The sequence below is a fragment of the Ambystoma mexicanum genome, chromosome 3q, assembly GCF_040938575.1.
Source record: "Ambystoma mexicanum isolate Mex_15411 chromosome 3q, UKY_AmexF1_1, whole genome shotgun sequence".
NCBI classification, from domain to species: Eukaryota; Metazoa; Chordata; class Amphibia; order Caudata; family Ambystomatidae; genus Ambystoma; species Ambystoma mexicanum.
The window spans coordinates 915,453,098-915,474,528 of NC_090926.1; the positions used below are offsets into that span (position 1 = coordinate 915,453,098).

The 21,431-nt window shown below is 44.3% G+C and overlaps 2 protein-coding genes across 4 annotated transcripts in view; one reads left to right on the plus strand and one right to left on the minus strand.

Annotated features, from left to right (window-relative positions):
* ARSG (arylsulfatase G) overlaps positions 1 to 21,431 on the plus strand; it is a 2,321,949-nt gene that overhangs the window by 75,099 nt on the left and 2,225,419 nt on the right. The window lies entirely within an intron of this gene.
* The window catches only part of SLC16A6 (solute carrier family 16 member 6), a 71,463-nt gene continuing 53,884 nt past the window's right edge, over positions 3,853 to 21,431 (minus strand). The window contains exons 5-6 of the mRNA XM_069655063.1: positions 13,184 to 13,999; positions 3,853 to 5,160 (exon numbers count right to left, since the gene is read on the minus strand). Coding sequence (XP_069511164.1) covers positions 4,907 to 5,160; positions 13,184 to 13,999 — 1,070 coding nt within the window. The 3' untranslated portion in view covers positions 3,853 to 4,906. The remainder of the gene's footprint in view (positions 5,161 to 13,183; positions 14,000 to 21,431) is intronic.

The window sequence follows — 21,431 nt, forward strand, 5'->3', positions numbered from 1 at the left end:
ATGATGGAATTGCATATGTATTCCTTGAACATTGTGTTGTTGTATTATATTTTGTGGCCAATGTGAAATATTAAATGTATAAATAAGGTTTTTAAAAAAAAAAGCTTTTTGAAATAGCTAGTCTGAAACAATTTACTCCATGTCAGGCCACCCGTTTTGGGTGAGAGTGGGCCTTTTTAAAGGAATCTTTTGCAACTCGTATGGATTTTCAGACATCAGTAAAGGGCATCTGATTTAAGCAAGTTGCCCCTTGAGTCTGTTCCAACCAAATGTCTGATGAAATATAATGACCAATCTGGTGGCTACAAATGCAGTTGTTTATCATAAGCGTTTGACACCAAAGAGATTAAATGTGCTATGATGGGACTCGAGTTCCAAGGTTTGCATTAGCATCTTCGCACTGTAGAGGGTTGGAATTGGCTGATGTGGGGACTCTGCTTTTCCTATTAAAAAGGGCTATTCATAGCACCTCTGGTGGCGGAGTTATAGTAGTGAAGTAATACTCTGCTAATTTTGAAACTATAGTTTCCAGCAGAGCTCTATAAAGAGCAAGTGAAATGGGAGAGGTTCATTATGTTCTTGGTGCATGGTTTCTCCATGGATATAACTTGAGTGGTGTTGGCAGATGTATGTTCTATTTGTAAACATCGGCCGATTAAACCCTAATTTAGTAGGCGCAGTTATCCCAAACATGAAAGGAATGCTCTTCCATTTCTTGCAGCAGTCCTTCCCAGTGGTGAAGCGATCTTTGGTGCGGAAACGGTTTGGGAAAAAAAGACCTGTCATTTTTGTAAGCCTGCTTTTGTAAATGTGCATGTGATTTTGTATACCCCTTCCTTAGGCAAATTACATTTAGGTGAATGAAGGAGAACGTTTTCCATACTAACCTTGGTGATGAACATTTATTTGTATTTTATTACAATATATATAGCGCATTTGCCAAAGCGCTGCACAAAGTAAAGTAGCAGTACAAAAGTATGGGGTTGATAAAACCATCAGAATGGGAACAATTTATAAGTCGGGGATGGAGGAAAGAAGTTGAGATTTGAGAGGAATATGGATAATGGCAAGAGATGGAGATGATTGGATGTGCAGAGGCAGTGAATTCCAGTGCTTAGGAGGGAAGGGAGAAAGGTTGGAAACGGTATTGAGAACATTGTGATTGCGGCTGGAGCAAATTAGATGGCTGGTAGAGGGAGGAATGTGGAGTGAGACTATAGATACGTACATATTCTATGCATAGAAGGTGGATTAGGAGACAAGTGGGGGTAAAAGAAGACGGGGAGAACAAAAAGAGAAGGCATACAGTTCAGTTAAACTGAGCAAAGAGGGGCAAGTTGAGAGACAGGAAGTCCAATCAAGAGAAACAATTGGCAAGGCAGGCCAAGATCAGAGTAAATGAGAAGCTTAGAAACATTCAAGAAAAGAAATGAGCGAGCTTTGCAGATATTATAAACTTGGAACTGACAAATATGGGCAGTATTAAAAATGTGAAGCGAAGTGAAAAAAGAGTAAGAGATGGAAATATCTGGTAGTCATTGGCATGGAAAGATTGAAAGCAGCAATAAGGGCAGAGAGGTGTAGAGAGAGAAAAGGAGAGGGCCAAAAACAGAGCCCAGAGGGTACAGGAATTGGAGAAGAAGAGATGAGGAAAGGTTGACAGCCCTGTAAACACAGCAGCTTTCTTCTTTAAGGTAGGAGTAGAACCATTGATGAACAATACCTGAGATCCCAAGTGGGGAAACGGGGGAAAAAAAGTTGTATGGTCGACCATGTCAAAATCAGCAGAGACATCCAGGAGGACAAGGATAGATGATAGTTTAGCATCACAAGCTGAAAGCAAAGAATTGGTGACGGGGAGAAGGGCAGTTTCAGTGGAGTGGAAAGAACGAAATCCAGATCGGTAAAGAGCGAAGCGCTGGTTCAAAAAAGAATAAACTTGATTGTAGACCATGAGCTCACTAACGTTTGCTTCTTAAGTTAGATTCAACAATAGTTGTATCATTTGTACTTCTTAATTATATATATATCCACAGTGACGGCACACCACTATGGGTGGTGGGGTGCGGACCCTCGCCTGAGTGGCAGGCAGTACACTCCACCCGTGTGCTTGTATTTGCACGGGGATGGGCTGTGCTGCCTACCTTTTGAGCAGGAGTGCGTCCCCACTACAGATTTTGTTATTGTGGAGCCGTATCGAATAGTAATGGGAGGCGGCAGCGAGACGTCGGCAAACTGGCCCACCACCTCTCATGATTACTCTAACAGCCATACCACATGAAGAAAGTATGTGCCCACTGGTACTACCAGTTTGCATATACTTTCTTGATGTGGCATGGCATATTTTATTTTCCATCAAGGTTAAAGCAAACTATATGGCTAACCTGGCCTATATTGGTGGTGTCCCTGTGCATTTTCATTCTTACTGTGGCATGGCATTTGTTGGTTTTTATTTGGCAAGGGTAATTATTTTTTGTGTCATGTCATTTTTGTACTTGCCATCAGAATAAAAGCACACATACCTGTAATTACGTTGTACACTGGCCTATGTTGGTATAGTCAATCTGGTACTTTATTTTTGTGGTGTGGTATGGTATTTTTTTACTGGAGTCCTTATATGTAATACTGGCATATGTTAGTGTAGCATGTATGGGCACAGCCAGCATGAAAATGTGTTCTATACTTTTTTTTACCAGAAAGTGCGGTAAAATGCACTCTTTTTTTTTAACCCATTATTTAAAAAAATGTTTTGGTGGTAAGGAGTGTTGGAGAAGACCACACTAAGCCCCTCTTTTTTTGGTGCGTGCTCTCTCGCTGCACTTGTCACTCATGCATATTCCACGCATACTTCCCTCAAATTAAAAAATTCACCAACTGCCACTGTTATATATGAAATTATATCTTTAATTTCTTTGCCTTTAAAGGTTTTTAGAATGGTTTGCTGTATGATAGTCAATATATTTTAAATATGAGAACATTGTATTGTGCTTATTGTATTTAGCAACCTTTCCGGTCTTACATTTTTTATCATTTTAACTTTGTGCTTGTTAAACTGATTGCAAACCAAACGTAAGTGAAAGTAAAGTAGCAGAATTGAGACACACGTACATTTGTACGAAACTAAAGCAGGGGAAACCTCAACAGCCCTAGTTGCCATTCACTAGAGCTGACAAACGCAAAATAATACTCCAAATCTAAAGAAGAGCACCGCAATCAGATTGAGTTTTACTTTATATAGTGTAGTCTGGGATTATGACAACACTGCTAGGTTTCCAGTGACCTGTATTGATTGGTTGCGTTTTATAGTTGGTGAAAGGCACACTGCAATATCACCTAATATTATGCACACTCATCTACATTCTACCTAGAATGCAATAGTGGGACAGTAGTTCGCATTGAGCTGTAGCTTGTAAAGATCAGATTGTTTTCCAGAAAGTGTATTGGCGCTTTTAAGGGGTCCAACTATTCCGTGGTACAGTTATGTAGATAGTGTGTGCATACATCAATTGAATGTCAATTTGCACTGTTGATCGATCAATGACTTATTATTGCTTTTTCCACCAGCCACAGAAATACAGTGGATTACTATAGTGTGTTGATTGTGTGCATGCAATAGCACCATTCAGATAATCTATGTAGGCTCTGAATCTAAAGAGTACATTATGTTTTTATTTTGTTGATTGCATTTCTCCATCAGTATTGTTTCTTTGGGATATCTAAAAGTAAAGGCACTCATTGGCTAAACAGTTTCTTTCATGCATGTATTGTTGCCATAACCCATCTTCTCCATTATTATTTGGTGTTAATAAAAAATAAATTGAAACACGTTGAAGATTCAGTTACTGAAAACACTTATTCTTTTCATACTTATTTTATTCAAGTTTGTTGCAATATACTTAAAACGCAAGTAATCACTTGGCAACTGTTTTCAGTACTACTACTTACACATTTAAGCAGATACTCGTACATCCCAAATACAGGGCCCTTACTTGAGATTCCATAGTCTTCGATATTGTATTCAGATGTGTATGCATATACAATATACCAATTACTGGAGCAGAACGGGAGTATTGATCATTTTAATTCTCACCAAAATATGCAAATCTAAAAATGTCAATATCCAAAAATTACCAATCTTATTTGTTTTGATGAAGCGTTTCTTACAATCAACAGTCACTCTTCAAAATAGATATTCCCAAAACACTGTCCAGTTTACATGCGAGACACATGCTTATTTGTATATATGTGGTATGCATTCCTCAAAACCTGGATTTTTGTGATAGTACAGTGCGTAAAACAAAACGCTGAGGCACAAAAGGAAAGTGATCAGATTTCATCAACAGAGGTAACATTTTTCCGAAAAATGTCTTTCCTCTTTGTTACAGTCTTGGTACAGAAGGAGTCGGTAAGATGTTTCGAGTAACTTAATAAATATTGTTTTTTAAATAAAACTAAGACACTGAAAACAGAGAGGCAACTCTTGTAGAAATAACTGGCCATAAAACTAAAATCTTGAATCTGACTTTGTCAAAGAGCCGAAGGGAAATGGACATTAACTTGTTTAAAATCCTGGTAGTTTAAATATTTCTTATGGTGCAGGTGATAATTTGGTTTAATTTCCCCATCTGCAAGTATCTAGAGGGGAAGGCATAGGAAGCACACAGTGTAGTTTGTATTGCTAGCAGGGACATCAAATGCCTTGTATGTTTTTCAGAAACAGTTGCCCATTGTTGGCTGTATAATGGTTAGGAAAGGGGAAGTCCTCTCTGGAATTTTAATTGTACATAGCAGCTTTTCACATTGATGGTTTTGCATTCCCTTTTTTTAGTGTACATTTTAAGGTTTGTTTTGTATTCTTGATTCACTGCATTGTCTTTGTTCAAGTCTTGTTCGGTTGACGCATTCTTCATACGCTATCACTGGTGCTTTTTACTGAGCCTTCAGATTTTCCAAAATCCATTTCAAGAAAGTCGTCTGGGACCTCTTGAAAAACTTCTCTTTCGTTAGAAGCTGCTTTTTCACTGGATTGTTTTGGCTTTCTTTTGCAGAGCCCATTCTTGCAAGGCCTTACTAAGGCCAGAAATATGGCTGCCAGCGCCATACCAACAGCACAGGAGTAGAATGCTGACCCGTAGTTCTGTGTTCGATCCACCAGCACACCTAAGAGAAAGATATTCATTCCATTAGTGATAAAGCAATTACATTCTTAAAGGGCATATACAATCTAGCCACAAAAGAGGGAACATGCATCCAGACTGTACTTTAAAAATCCTTGTAGAGAAAAAGGACGACATGCACGAATGATCTAACATTGATGCCATTTTTTTTTTCAAATCTAGGCATCCTGAAAGCCTTTGCAAAGCACAGAAAAAAAGACCACAACTACGGTTCAAAAACAATATTTGAGTTTTAAAGTTTTGGGCCAAATTAACTAAATGGTTGAAAAACGGAACGTGAAGGGGAAAACAGCCTTTTTCATTATTCTCTTGCTCCCTACACTTAAGTCTGTGAGGACAAAGTGAAACTTCTTGCAGGGGTAGAGACTGGCTGTGGCTCAACGGACCTGCAACCAGCTCCTCCATGCATACCGAAGTGTCAGGCACATTCCTCGGGTGGCACGAGGCTGATCTGATTTCAGAGATCCTTTATTTTTTTTTGTTGGGTTGTATAGATTAGAACGGTGTCTACTGTGAGGAACCAGAAGGTGTCTCGTCCCCCCCCAAACCCCAATGAGATCTGTCATCCAGGTGGCCAGGACACGGCCATCGCATTTGGATCCAGTTCCTGGTGGTGGACCAGTGCGGGAGGATCACCTGGGTTAGGGGTCTTGTGGGAGTGGGACACTGGATGGGGAGACGCGGTATCCCCTTCCTTATAACACCTTTACCCCATCCTACCCGGTAGGATTTTTAGGAACTCTTAAGCACCCACCCCCCCTTTTTACAACACACACTTTCTCATTGACAGCCCGCTCTAAGGGAAAACAGACGAACACCCGAGTCGTGTACCTGGCATGTCCCAATACAATGGTCAGGCAATTAATGATCATCACACACACACCTGACTTCCATTACACTTCCCACACGGATAAAAGGCAGAGCACGAGAGAACACGCTGAACGAAGCAAAGCACACAAGGAAACAGCAGTTCCAAGATGGTAGTTTAACAAGAAGAGAAAGACTGAGAATCAGAAGGGGGTCGCAAGGAGGAAAGTTCCCTTGACCTTTACAACGAGGAACCGTTACTTTCACGAGACCTCAAGAGAAAGCGTAAGACCATGAAACCAGGCTGAAGATTCCTGCATTGTGTGTGGAGGTACCCGGGGCCCTCCCACGTCCCTAATTAAGGCAGGAATAATCTCCAGCCACTGTGGTACTGTCCTTGGCTCCAAGAACAAAGCTGCTTCAGTGAAAGAAACGCAGCCGGTGAGTTGGGGAGACCGATACAATACCGGCCTGTATTGAAGCCAAGGTTGCAAGCAGCAGTATTGTATGGCGAGCGCTGGAACTAACATTGATAAAACACATGTGATAAGAGACCAGAATGAAGTTAAACTGCGAATGAGTGATTGAAATTTAAAGCAAACTACAATACCTTTTGACAGAGCGGTCTGGGACCACGTGGGTGCTCAATCGAAGGTCTCTGTAAGGTAGCCAGCTAAGAAGTGATTAAAGTAGATAAAGTTGGTCCAAGCCCGGTAGAGGGAGATCAATTGAGAGAGAACGGATACATGTGAAACAAAGTGGTCCTGCGACAAGCGTTAAGTTATGTTTCTCAGATTTATAACCCACACGTACACCCGAAGGTATCTTGGCACAAGGATGGTCACAGTAGCACATCATCATTCTATGGGACTAATGAAAGAGCAGAGTTTTTAACAAGCAACGGAAGTACAGGTGGTTCATGGTCACCCTCAAAGTTAAAGGGAGACCATTCCATAACTTACTAGTGCCCACCGAAAAGGCGCGACCACCCAATCTTAGAAGACAAAATCGGGGCACAACGACCAGATAATCGCTGCTTGACCAAATATAAGGAGGGAATTTATCCCATAAGAAAGCAGCACCAGCTTGGTAGTATGCCCGGTGAACAAGACAGAGCGATTTAAAGTCTATTATTTTTTTAAACTGGGAGCCAGTGCAAAAAACGTAGCACTGGGCTAATGGTGGCTGTGGCTGTCCGAGCAGATATGTTCTGCAGCAGTTGCAGTCAATGGATTAGGCCAGAAGGCTGGGCCAGATAGAGAGCATTACAATAGTCCAGCCTGCTGGAAATAAGAGAAGGCACAACTGGAGGGCGAAGAGAAGGAGGAAGAAAGGTCAGAATCTTCAGAAGGACTCACCGTAAGAAGGTCAGTCTGGCGCACTGCACTCACCTGTAACGCCACAAGATTTTTAACTAACGTCAAGTCAAATCCTGCACACATTTGAAAGTCTTTGATTTCAATGAGGTAGATAAAAGTTTGAAAAAGTACATGGATGTGGTCCGAGCCCGACAGAGGGAGATCAAGTGAAATAATTGTATAAAGTGGAAGGGGGCCCGAGGTGAGTCGAGAATCACCCAAGAAGTTGTACATGAGAATCCTGAGAAAGGAACTTTTGCATATTTGTCGCATCAGGCCCTCTGAAGTAAAAGACTTTAATGACAAAGAGACTTTGACATAGATGACCCTGATACTGAGAGCTGAACTGCATCCTCATGCTAAAGAAGCCAGAGACTGTGCTAAGCTCGAGTGTGCCGCCTTGTCCCGTGCTGAAAACGCGTAGAAGGGAGGGCAACAGCTTAAATATCAAGACCTATCATTTCTTGAGCACTTTTCTTTGTGCACAACATTGTTTCCCAGACTCGACTAGGACTGGGTTATTATTTGATGGTTGTAGCTTGCTCCCATCTTTAGGTTTAGGATTAGATTGGCATTTTTCAAACCCCAATGAAGTTCAATAAACACCCTTACTGTGGTCACCTGTGTCTGTCTTACTGTTTGATACCATGCCTTCCTTACACTACTAAAAGAGTGGTTTTATTTTTATTTGGCAGTATTCATGAAGTGTTGCTGTCCTTTGAGAAATCAATTTTCCTGAAAAACTGCTCACAAATTGTGATCTCAGTACTGTTTCTTTCATGTAGTATTTGATGAGCTTATTTAGCAGGGTGGCTGATGGGAATGACTGCAGAATAATCTACGATATCACTCAAAGATCTTGGAACACAGCACATTTCTCATTGAGCTGCGTTTTCATATTGAAGATACATATTTGTTTATCCAGAGTCCTACGTAAACAAGTGTCAACCTGATGCCACTCCAGGACCGCATCTGACCTCGTGCTCCTCACGGAACCCTGCGCAGCCCGCCGACAACTAATCAACACAGGCAAGGCCTCCAATTATGAGAACAACATAGCAGAAGCCGACAACAAAAGCAGAGTCCTCTCCAAAGCGGTCAAGCCCGGAGTCAACTCGTTACCGGGCCCTGCAATACCACACTCAATAGAAAAATCCACTGCCATCAACACCTTAATTGCCAAAATCGGGCAGATTTGCCAGCACATAGACACCAGCTCTTCATCCACAGACCCACCTCATGAAATCTCCACACCCTGGAAAACATTCAAGAATCTCTCTACAGAGGACCTGGTAGAAACACTGGCCGCCCTCAAAGCCAGTTCGTATACAGACAACATCCTCCCAGCATCCATCCTGAAGACACTCCGCGCAGAAGCTCTCCTTCCCTACCTGGATATATTCAACAGCTCAACTCAAGGCTCCTTCCGAATGACCCTAAAGACAGGACAAATATCCTCCTCGACTAAAGAAACCCACTCTGGATCCCGACAACCTAGGTAACTATTGCCCCATCTTCCCTTCCTAGGTAAGATCATCGAGAAAGCGGTAGCCGCACATCTGCAGCAACACATCAAGCTCAACAATCTCCTACAAAACCGGTTCAGACCCAGATGCAGCATGGAGACTGCTACCATACAGGTGGTAGACTCCCTCAATATCCTGGACGATGGCCACCCCTGCCTCCTGGTTCTACTCGACCTCTCGACACAGACCACCAGGCACCTACAGACACCCTACATCAGTGCATAGGGAGCAGCAACTTGTCTTACCCTGATTCAAGCCCCACCTCGCCAACCACCAGCAGTTTGTTCCGATGGGCTTCTCTATCACCAATGCTACCCGTCACCTGAGGAGTCCCGCAGTGTTCCATCTGTACATGGAGCTGCTCAAAGCCCTCCAAGCCATACTCTGCACCTACCAATACACCAATGACACACAGCTAGCTATACCTTAAGATCTGCTCCATCAGTGTCATCTACAGGCTCAAAACCTGCCTCTTGCTGATCCAGTCTTGGTTGTCCAGTGCATACTTGAAGCTCAACCCCCTTCAAGCCTGAATTCCAACTCCTCACCAACAACACTGAACACCTAGACATTCAGACCATTCAGACATGGCGATCAACCATGAACCCTGAGGGCATTCACACCCAAGCTCATCTGCTGCACCAAGTCCATCAGGTTCCATATCGACAAACACTTCTCCTGCAAGACACACATAGCTAAAAGAAAAAACAGCTTGGCATCAGCTCTCCCTCCAACAGAGAATCGATCCCTTCCTCCCTCCGGACAGCTTTTGGTCCATGGTCCATCGTTCAAGCACTGGTCCTATCCCACCTGGTTGGGGGCAATGCCCTCATCAAAGGCCTCCTGTTTTCCTCACTTGTGCCCCTGAGAAGTAGACTACACACGGCTGCATACCTCATCAAGGATCTACTCAGATAGGACCACATCACCCCGACCCTCATCAACCTTCATTGGCTACCCTCCATGCACCAATCGCCTTCAAGTCTTGCTGCTTTATCTATAAGACAGTCGCCCTCAAGTCACCAAGCTACCTCGCAGAGAAACTCGGCATCCCCGGCAAACAGCACACCACCAGAAGCCAGGACACGTGCAGACCTGAAATCTCCTGCTGCTAAAAGGAAAAGACCAAAAAACATGCCTTCTCTGCCTACGCCCCAAGACTATGGAATCTCCTCCCAGTCACCATCAGACTTGACCCACGCTCCTACAATTCAGAAAATAACTCAAGACCCACCTCTTCAAGGACTCTCTCCTCCTCAACACCTAGGCCATCGCGTCGCCCCTGTGCCAACTAACTCATTAGACGCCATCTGCCCCTCTCCTCCCTGCCAGCCTGTACAGCTGTACCCCTCATCTCTGGCCCTCTGTATCCTACCTCTTGCTGTATATCTGCCTTGTTACCTCTGAAAAGCGCTCTGCTAAGCATCTGTACTTTTGTATACCTTTGTAAAGCGCGCTGTTGCTTTTTGAAGCTAGGTCCGGGCTCAATAAATACAATAATACATTGGCAATCCTAACCATATATTATGCTTGGGACTGATTGATTTGTAAACCCCAGAACCCCAAACAAATATTAGTGGATGACCATACTTTTTAGGTAGTATGTTAATAATGTTGAAATATGGTAAAATTGATATTCGCGTCTACTATGGGCCATCATTCCCACATTGCAGCTTTTCATTCCACAAAAGAATGTGAAATAACGCCATGATCCCCTCCTATCATGACACATTAATGGACTGCAACAACTCTCTGCAGTTAAGATTGCAATCAAGATTCTATTCCCAATCCAATTGTTCACCCCCTCTTACTCAATCTGCAGCAAACCCAGAATGTGGTGGTTCAAGCAGAATGATTTTTCCAAGTGCGATGACAAGGTTGCTAGTCTCTTGGTGGGCATTTTTCAAAAAACCTCAAAAGCTGTATTGTAAGTTGCTGATTGAATTAGCCTTCGCATTTCAATTTAGGTCTACCTTTTGGACAGATGAACAGGGATGACCATAAATCAACCAAGCATGGAAGTACAGCTGTCATTTATACACAGGCCCACTTTTGTGGGAGGAGAGCTGGCTCAAAGTAGATTACCTAAACCAGGAGATCTTGGCAGTTTGAAACTTAAGTCCAGTTTTGTAACATTTGGATTTACCCACCAAAGCAAGTGCAACCCTCCAAACGTAGGCTTAGAACCCTTGGAAATTGGAAAATACCCAACCTTCTTAAAATCCTGGGTTGATAACAGCATAACAGCCATTTGAGTTGGAATGTTTGGTGAATATATTTTATTTGTATAGCGCTCATACACAAGTGTTTCAGAGCGCGACTGGGAAAGGGAGGACAAAACAACGATCTTACTAGGCCCAGTGACAATGAGACTGCGCAAGTTCATGGGAGAGGGAAGTGGGAAAGTACAGGGGGGAGGGGAGAAGTGGAAAGTGCTAAGCAAGGGATAAAAACAACTGGCATTGCAGCCAGCAGGGTGGCAAGTGCAGGGTTTAACGCACATACAAGGGGTGTCTGATAAGTGCAGGTAAGGGGACTGTAGGTTTACAGATACAGACCCAGGTGCAGGGGTTGCCAGGAGGCAGTGCGGGTGAGTGGATGGATCGGCAGGGACCTGGGCCCCAAGTCACAGAGTAACCTGGTGCAGGGTACCAAAGCAGACCGATAAGCAGGGGAGAGGAAGAGCGAAGTTAGAAGCAAAGCGGAAGGTCTTGAGGTGCTTCCGGAACCGGAGCTGGTTCTCCTCAAGTGGCAGAGAGGCTGTTCCAGAGGGAGGCCCCAGACGAGGAAAGAGATCTACCCCGAACTCTTAGCTTGGAGAAGAAACTGACCCTGGGAGAGTTGGAGAAGCGAAGACCTCGAGTGGGAAGTTATTTACGGAGGGAGAGTTGAAGGTATTTTGGACCCGGGTCCCAGAAAGCCTTGTGCATAATAAAAAGGGTCTTGAATGTAATCCTTACAGCCACTGGGAGCCAAATAAGAGATTTCAGGGCTGGAGAGATCTGATCCCAGGGCTTGAGGCCAAGGACAAGTCTCCCAATCCTGTTCTGGATGAGTTGCAGAGGGCGGAGAGTAAAAGCAGGCAGATTTATAAGGAGGCTGTTGCAATAGTCCAGCCTAGAGAGAACCAGAGCTTGAGAGGCAGTAAGCTTCTGGGGGAAGGAGAGGAAAGGAATAATACCTCCGAGGAGGTGCAGTTGGTAGTTTGACTTCTTGGAAACGTCAGAGGTGTGAGGAGAAAAGGAGAGTGTGGAGTCGAAGATGACCTCAAGGTTCTTAGACTCACAGGTGAGAGCAGTCCAACGGAGACAGGTCAGAGAGTGACAGTAAAGGAGTGTGCAGGTGTGCAAATGAGAAGAATCTCAGTCTTGCTGGTGTTAAGGCAGAGATCATTGGCGTCAAACCACTCCTGGATAACAGTCAGTCAGAGATGAGAGGAGGAGAGGAGGTGGCGGAGGGAAGCCTGAAGACGAGCTTGTTGTCATCCACGTAGCACTGAAAGTTGTAGCAGAGTACGGCAATGCTGTGGGCAAGGATTGCCGGGTATTGGTTCAACAGCCAGGGAGAGGGGTAGAATAGATGTAACCAGCCCTAACGGATTATCAGCCACGTTTATGCTCTAAAACAGGCAATTAATCTCAACAAATATATGTAGGGAGTAAAAATTCATTTCTTGTTTAAAAAAAATAAATAAGACACATGGGTGGGTGCCCTCCAGTTCCAAAGCTCCATGGCTATGTTTGGATCACTGTTACTAGCAGAGCAGTGCAGGAAGGACCACAGGTGGGAGCTCCAATTTTATTACTGCTTGATCCGAAGAGGAAGCAGAGGCAAACTTGTATCTTTCGCTTTGCAAGAAGTATTAGGTGCAAAGAAATATGGAACATTTTCATTGGGAATGGGAATCGCTTTTGCTCTCTGAAAAGGCCACCACCTCCTCCCCCTCAACAACAAATAAATAGTGAGTAAAATACACCATGTTACTGACTCATATGAAAGTTAAAAATTATGTGTTAATTGGTTGGTTTGTTATTTTACATAGCGTTTGCCTTCTGGCTGCCTTTTTGAGTTCTGAGACACTTCAGCTCCTGCAGTATCGGAAGAAGGGGAGATTGAGTACCAATAACTGCAGTAAAATGAACAAACAATTAGTGCTTTGGAAACTAAACAACCTCCCTGCTTTCTCCCCTTTGGTAGCTTTAGGATATGCCAGTGTTTCATAATTATCTAAGTAAAATCTAGCAAAAGAACATAATTAGTGAATGCAAACAATGAAATGTGTGTTAAATTCAGGACAATTCATAATTAAACCTACCACCAAGTGGGGGTCCAGCCAATCCAGCTATGCTTTGAATGAAAACATATACCCCAACTGCTGAAGACATCTTCTCAATGCCCACAACGTCATCGTCTGCTACCAGTGGAATGTGGGTACCTGCTACTGTTCCTAACATGCATCCATAAAATACGCAGCACACCATGAGTCCCCGAAATTCTGTGGCAAAAGGGAAGGCAATCAGAGCTACACACAGCAAAATGACGAATATGAGCTCAATATATATCTTGCGTATAGGTTTCTTGTTGAGAATCCATCCAGCGCCAATTCTTCCAAACACTTCAGCAATGGCCATGGCAGATAGCGTATAGGCAGAATGGTCTTTATCAATACCGAGACTCATACTCAGTGGGATGATGTACAAAGAAGGGGCAAAAAATGCAAGAGTGGCAAAAAGACCAAAGAGTGCATAACAAATAAAGCTGTAATTTTTCAAAATTGTGAAGTCTAACAGTGTAATTTTCAGTTTCTCCGCTGAACCCCGTGCTTCTTCGAGCATGTGGGCCTTTTCCTGAGGGACTTGGTTGTCTGTCTCTGATTTCAAGTTTTCATTTTCTTTCTGAGGTGAGGTAGGTATTTCCACTCCAGAGTCAATGGAGTCAATCGAAGTAAGTGTTTTCTCATTTTCAAGAATATATGAGGATTCCACAGTCTCTTGTTTTGGAGTTTCTTCTTTCTCTTTTTGGATTTTCATTGGTCTTAGCAGCGATCCACAAACAACAATAGTTAACTGTAGTACACCAACAGTAAGTAGGCTGTGTCTCCAACCGACGTGGTCCGTCAAAGCAGTGATAGCTTGGAGGATATAAAAAAATGACAATGAATACATTAATTTGTAAACAATCAGATTTGCTTAATAGTTCAAGATGTATACATTGATACACTGCATACTTGGAGTTAAAACCTATTGCGGTTCCGTATATAGATTTTCAGATGATGAAAGAGGAATAATTCTTTGCATGTAGATCATGTACATGTACATCAACGATCAGTAGCGTAGCTTGTCTAACTGGATTGGTACTGACTGGGCGGATGGTGGTTTAGGCGCTTACCTGGATAAACCTGCATTTAGGCTGCATTTCTTTAAGGTGGAACTGACTGCATAGTTGTGCATGTCTTGCAGTTTATTTACCACCTCTGAGAAATTTCATGTGAAGGGTGAACGTACAGCAGAAATCTGTACATACAACTCGGCCAAATGACTACTCTGGGGGCGTACCTATCGAGCATCCACTATTTTTTCCATAGATAGGTGAAACTATTTAGACTGTTTTTGCAAGTGTCTTCTTTGTATGCAAATGTTAAATTCATTAAAATCAAATACTTAGATTGTTCTCCTTTTCTGTGTGTATATGTCTGGCTTTAAGGTGTCCACACTTTATAAGAGGCAGTTGGTGCGCTACCGATTCCTAAATGTTTTGTGCCCATTCTAAGATTTTGCCAGCTGATTTGCTCCATTCATCCTTTACAGTGTTGAGTAAACTACATATAAACTATGAATAGATTTCTATGAGAGACTGGACTGGCAACATCCACACTATAATCAGTGAACCAGGTACAATGTAAGACACAACATTTCTGCTAAATCTTTCAAAGTGTTGTGGGCGGATTTCCTCTACATTGTCAAAAGTAGTGGTGCCATTGATCCTATACACAACTACCCATATGGAACCTAGATGCAGTGGTGCTCCCACAGTACTCTGGTTACTTGGTAGTCCACATCGTATAGGTCTGCTGACCTTGTCATTTAAGGTACACATATTGGATAGCTCCAGCAATATTAATTACAGGACCATTAAGCAATGCTAATCACTTTAAACCCTCAGATTGCACATTTCTGCCCTTTCCTGAACATTTATTTCTCTGAGAATTAGGTTCCCCGAGGTACAATGTAGATGGACGGTCTGCCGGGTTGGCCAGGAGGATAGCTCTGCAGCAAGACTGCACTGAGCAGCACAGGATCCCGGCCCGTGCTTAGAGACTGGAGTCCAGAATGAAGCGCATTATAAAAAAAACTATTATTTCTTTTCAAGGTCTGCATAGATTTCAACTTCAACGGGTCTCTTCTAATGAGACTTTTTTTGAATGGATCGTGTCCTCCCACATATTCCTCTTCTTTTGATCTACCGATATCCAGCTTTAGCTGCTTCGGAAATGTTTTCCAGATGGAGGCACTGCGGGTCGAAGGCAGTCGTCTCAATGTCTGTCATCACTGGTTTATAGTGCACGCAGCCACCGTTGGCTTCAGTTATGTTTTCTCGCGAGAGCTATTGCGGTGTGCTTCGGAAGGAAACAATCGAATTTTGTGAAATATAATGGCATCTTTGTCAGCATCATCAACACCCAAGATCAGGGTTTAAAAAATGCCATGACTGCAAATGTTCCTGAAGGACCCCGATCGAGTGCGTCTGTGGTGCTTGAGATCCGATCATAAGACATCGGAGTGTGGATCCTGCCTATCGATGACTGTGAACGCCCTGAAAGAGCGTAGACGGAAGTTAGCTGCAGGAAGGTCACATAAATCCCCCTCACCGACTATGTTGAAAAAGCGATCCTCCAATGAGTCGAGAGGCGACTCTCGTCGGGAGAAACCTAACCGATCTCAATCCAGAAGTCCGTCTCACCACTTGTCATCGTCTTCATGGCCTTCAAAGTAAAGGTGTCGCAGATCGCCGTCTTCCTGCAAATCGGCCTCAACGGCTGAATGGGAGAGATTCAGACTAAAGATGCTTCAGCTCTTTGAGAATGCGGCCTCGACCCCCTCGAAGAAGAGCAAGAGTCATGCCCATGTCGAGAAACCCAACAAAGCGAAGGCAAAAGACAAAACCTGTGCACCCCTGGACCCGGCTGTCCTGGAGTAAACTCCTCAAACTTTCAGAGGTTCTGTCGAGGAACTCCTTTAAAGGCAAAATCTTTGACGTCATTGACACGAAGACTCCACATCATTGTTCAAGAAATTTTCAACACCTCAGTTGTCCAAACCCACAGCGTCAAAGACGTCGATGCCTTTATTGACGCAGCTTACAAAATCTTCAAAGGAGTTTGAAAAAAAAATAGAGATCTTTTACCCCACTACCAAGGAAAGACTTTAAGTCACCTTCTTTAATTTATGAGGAAAATGAGCCATCTTCTGATGAATCATGTCCTTTTGGATTGCAATATAGGACACAAGGTGTTCCAGAGGCTCTGATATCAGAGGACCCAAGGATAAAAGATCTACATGAGACTCGTAGATACTTCTCCCGAAATTGAATTTGGAAGACCAGATCCCTCAGACCATGCTGATGGGTCGTACAGACAACTAATGTCTAGAGTCATAGAATAACTGGGATGGAGTAGGCCTGCACCCCTTTTTGAGCAGGATGATCTTTCAGATATTTTAGATACTGGACCCCAGGTGGACCCTATTCTTTCTTTTCATGTAACCTTAAAAAGGCGGGTTAATGCCAACTGGGAGAAGCCGGAATGAATCCCAGCAGTAAATACAAAATTAACAAGCAAATACAGAGCTTCAAGCAGTGACCCCTGTTACCTAAGTAAACCTCCAACTCTAGAATGTTTGGCAGTTCAGGCCTCCACATCTAAACAGAATGCATACCCAACAATTCCCCCTCCCCGGTCCCGACAGGGATGACAAACGCTATGATGCTATGGCAAAAAAAGGTCTTCTCTGTAAGAAGTATGGATCTTAATTTGGCAAATTTCACATGTGCACTGGCTAAATTCACATTTACCCTATAGGAATGTAGATCGGTGGTGGCTGAACATATCCCCGAAGGGGAAGGAGACGGTTTCCTAAACATTGGTAAGGATGGGAAAGATGCAATGTGCAAATCCCTTCAGTCTGGTTTCGACTCAGCTATGCTGATACGGTCAGCAATGGCGGCTAGCACTGGAATGTGTAGATTTGCCTGGTTGATTGTCTGGTTTTGCTCCGATGTGCAATCCAGACTTCTTAACATGCCCTTTGACGGCACACATTTATTTGGCAGCAAGGCTGATGGGAGCCTGGAGAAGCTGCAGACCTCCAAAGCAGCAGCCAAATCCCTTGGTGCTGCAATCAGACAGCCACAAACTCGCCCCACTCTAACAGCCTGGAGGGGCAGGTTCTTTTGCTATTACTCCTCAGTTGGAAGAGGTAGAGGACTATCGAATCAAAGAGGTCAGAGAAGATTCCCCCATGGTGGATGGGGAAGAGGTGCTAAAACCACCCAGGCAAAGGCTACTTTCTCCTCAGCCGGCTACATCAGCCACCTCAAAACCTCTCTGAGGCCTTAGTCCACAAAACCCCGGTGGGAGGTAAACTCTCACAGCAACTGCAAGAATATCAGGGTATTACTTCAGATGCATGGGCATTGGAAACAGTAGCCCAGGGTTACTGCCTTCCCTTTCTAAAAAGGCCTCCGGATCATGCACCGGGGAACAACTCTTTAAATATTCCAGATCCGCTCCTTGTGCTGGAAATTTTGGCACTGCTTGAGAAAGGTGCTATAGAACCAGTACCTGTACCGGAGAGGAACAAAGGTTGGTACTCCCCTTACTTCTAATCCCCAGGAAGGATGGAGGATTGAGACCCATCTTGTACTTAAGACACTTGAACAAGTTCCTCAGAAAGGACAGGTTCTAGATGATTACCCTTACTCAGATCCTTCAGCACTGGATGGTATCATTGGACCTTCAGGATGCTTACTTTCATGTGCCATTGCAAGCACAGAAAGTACCTGAGGTTCGCCGCTGGCGGTCCTCATTATTAGTTTTCAAGTGCTGCCATTTGGACTGACCTCTGCTCCATGGGTTTTAACCAAGTTGATGGTGGTGGTGGTGGTGGTGGTGGTGGTGGCAGCGAGTCTCGGAAGACTGGGGAGAATTCACATCTACCCTTATCCGGACGATTGGCTGATCACGGCACGTTCTCCTGAACAGGTCCTGGAACTCAGCTCAACCTGTCACTCCCTCCACATACTAGGCTTCTCCGTCAACTAAGAAGTCCCACATGATACCATCTCAAAGGGTCCAATTCATTGGGCTAGTCTTGGGTGCATCCTTGTGTAAAGCCTCGCCACCTGAGATGAGGGCTCAAAGCATTCTGCAGATGGTCACCAAATTCCAGAATGCCCAGGGTGTTCCGGCTTTTGGTTTTTTGAGGTTGCTCGATCTCATGGAATCCTGCTTTTTCCTGGTGCCAGAGGCTCGAATGAGATCTCTCCAATGGACTCTCGGGACTCAATGGTCCCAATGCTCAGGCAGGATGCCAGACCTTCAGGTTCCAAGCAGAGTCACACAGGACATTCTGTGGAGGGCCTGAGTGGAAAACATTCTGGAGGGAGAACCCTTTTGGTAACCATGGTAGTTACAGACGCCTCGCTCGCCGGGTGGGGAGCACATGCCAACGATCTGTCAATCAGCGGTCGTTGGTCTCCATCAGAGTCCAAACTACACATTAACCTTTTAGAGCTGAGGGCAATCAGACTAGCGCTGAAGGCTTTTCTGCCCTTTGTACAGGGAAAAAATGTCCTGATAATGATGGACAACACAGTGTCCATGCACTCAACACGAGAGGAGGTGTCCACTTTGCAGAGAGGCAATGCAGCTAAGAAGGAGTCTCCCCATCGGCAGTTCACCTAGCCGGAGAGGAGAACAAGGCAGTAGACGATCTAAGCAGGCAGAGCACAGTCTCCCACGAGTGGGACCTAGCTCAGGAAGTCCTTCAAGAGTTATTTACCCTTTGGGAAATCCCTCAAGTGTATCTCATTGCGACCAGTGTCAACCAGATGTGAGAGCTGTACTGCTCCAGGGCATCTCCCCCAAGAGGAGCTCTAGGAGACGTGTTTGTGGTGGACTGGGAAGTTCTACTCCTAAACGCGTTTCCTCCAGTCCCCGTCAGTCCTCAAGTGATCAGGAGGGAAATCCATGATCCTAATTGCTCTGGATTAGGCCAGGAGGAAGTGGCACCCAGACCTTCTGGATATGTCCATCTGGCCACCAAAACGTCTTCCAGAAAGAAAGTACCTTCTCACGCGAGAGGTGGCTAGGGTTCTCCATCCAGAGGTCAAGACACTCAACCTTCACGCTTGTTTTCTGAGAGGTTGAAATGTAAGGATTGGGACCTCCCAGACGATGTAATGGAAATGTGTTTTTCGGCCAGACGATCAGCAACAAAATCCTTATACTGCTGCCATTGGAACAAGTTCTGCAGCTGGTGCAGGGATGAGAATGTGGATCCTTTTACATGCAGCACACCTATGATGTTATCGTTCTTGTTACACCTAGCTAATCTGGGGCTCCACGTGGGCACAATTAAAGGGTATCTGGCAACACAACTGATTTGTAGCGCTCCTCGGAAGAGGTATCTTTCTTCAAAATACCACTTGTTATACAATTTCTGAAGGAATGGACAAATGTACTTCCTCCAATCTCATTTCAAGTTTCGGTTTGGGATCTCAACTTAGTCTTGAAATTTTTCATGTTTGCTCCATTCGAGCCTATTCATTCCTGTCCACTAAGATTTCTAACTCTGAAGACCATCCTTTTAGTTGCTTTTACATCAGCCCGTAGGGTGAGTGAACTTCAAGCCTGGTCCTGCAAGCCTCCTTACACAGTCTTCTTTAAGGATAGTCCTTAAGGTTAAACCTACTTTTTTACCAGAAATTGTGTCCAATTTTCATTTAACTCAAAAAATAATATTTCCACAATTTTATCCTCCACCTCATCCTGGAAAGGAAGGAGAGATTACACAGGCTTGACCCAATGCGTGCACTTGGCTTCTACTTATCCAGGATGTCCAAGTTAAGCCAGGAGGATCAACTTTTCGTTGGTTACACAGGCCTCCAAGTTGGGTATGGCAGTCACAAAACAAACCTTCTACAAGTGGATCATTTTAGGAATTTCTGAATGATACAGTTTAGCAAGAAAAGTTCCCCCTAAGGGTCCCAAAGCTCATTCGACCAGGGGCATGGCTATTTCCTCAGCCAAACAAAAGAGTTGATGGCTGGAAGGTTTAGAATAAATCTTGACCTCTGGCATTGCTTTGAGCAACCTTCCAGACCATCGTTCTTCGCCTGCCAAGCCATTACAAAAGGGGAAAAACCATATGCAAATCAGGATTTGTCCCACCCCCAAAGGGTTAGTCCAGCCCGAACTGCTAGGTCACATCCCTTTTGCACGAGACCACAAGCATCCCCAGACATGTTTCAGCCTTGTTGGGCGTCATCAGTGAGGAGTAGCTTGGGTCTCTAGGCCCAGCAGGCAAGGGACCCACGTCTGGGCATACCCTTCCCACTCGGGGTGACAATAGCAAAACAAAAGAGTTGATGGCTGGAAGGTTTAGAATAAATCTTGACCTCTGGCATTGCTCTGAGCAACCTTCCAGACCATCGTTCTTCGCCTGCCAAGCCATTACAGTTACTAGGGGAATCCAGATGTGGACTCCTTGCTCACTATTCTTAGAGAGGCACAGCTCCTCCCTACTGATGAGGTCCAACCAGACCGAAACACGTGTTGTGTCTGGGGATGCTGTTGGTAGTCTTGTTCAGAGGAGAATTGCCTGGCATTTCGGTGCTGGACTGCCCCAGGGCAGGACAAAGACTGATATGTTTGGGATATTTCTTCTCTGTGAAAGATAGTGAGCTAAAGACTCTGGTTAAGTCTCTCGTAACCAGGACTAATGTCTGGCAGAGAGACTCCCAGGACCCCCCCATGTCAATTTACTTCCACTGCCTTACAGAGGGGAGTCCCAATTCAGGATATTCGTGCGGCGGCTACATGGTCCTCCGTCCACACATTCACAAAGCATTATAGTCTGAACTCCACCTCAGGCTGGGAAGGTGGTTTCGGGAAGGCAGTGTTACATTCTGTACACAAAAGCCACTAAGGAACCCCTAAATTCTTACTCCCTCCTCCAAAAATGCAAACACTGCTTTGGGAGTCTATCAAAAGATGAGGAATGCGTGCAAGGACACAATCCATTCGAAGAACAAGTTACTTACCTGTGGTAACCTTCTTTCGATTGGATGTTCCTCCCACGTATTCCTCATCGCCCCGCCCAGCCTACCCTGCAGTAGAATTTCCTTGTTATTGCAGTCTACATTCTTTCAGGGTGAGTAACTTGTCTGATGTAAGGGACATCCAAGAGAAAATTGGAAATACGCATAAAAACGCAACTGAAGACAACGGTCCCTGTGCGCGCTATATAACAGTGATGATGTCAACATCGAGACGGAGGCCCTCA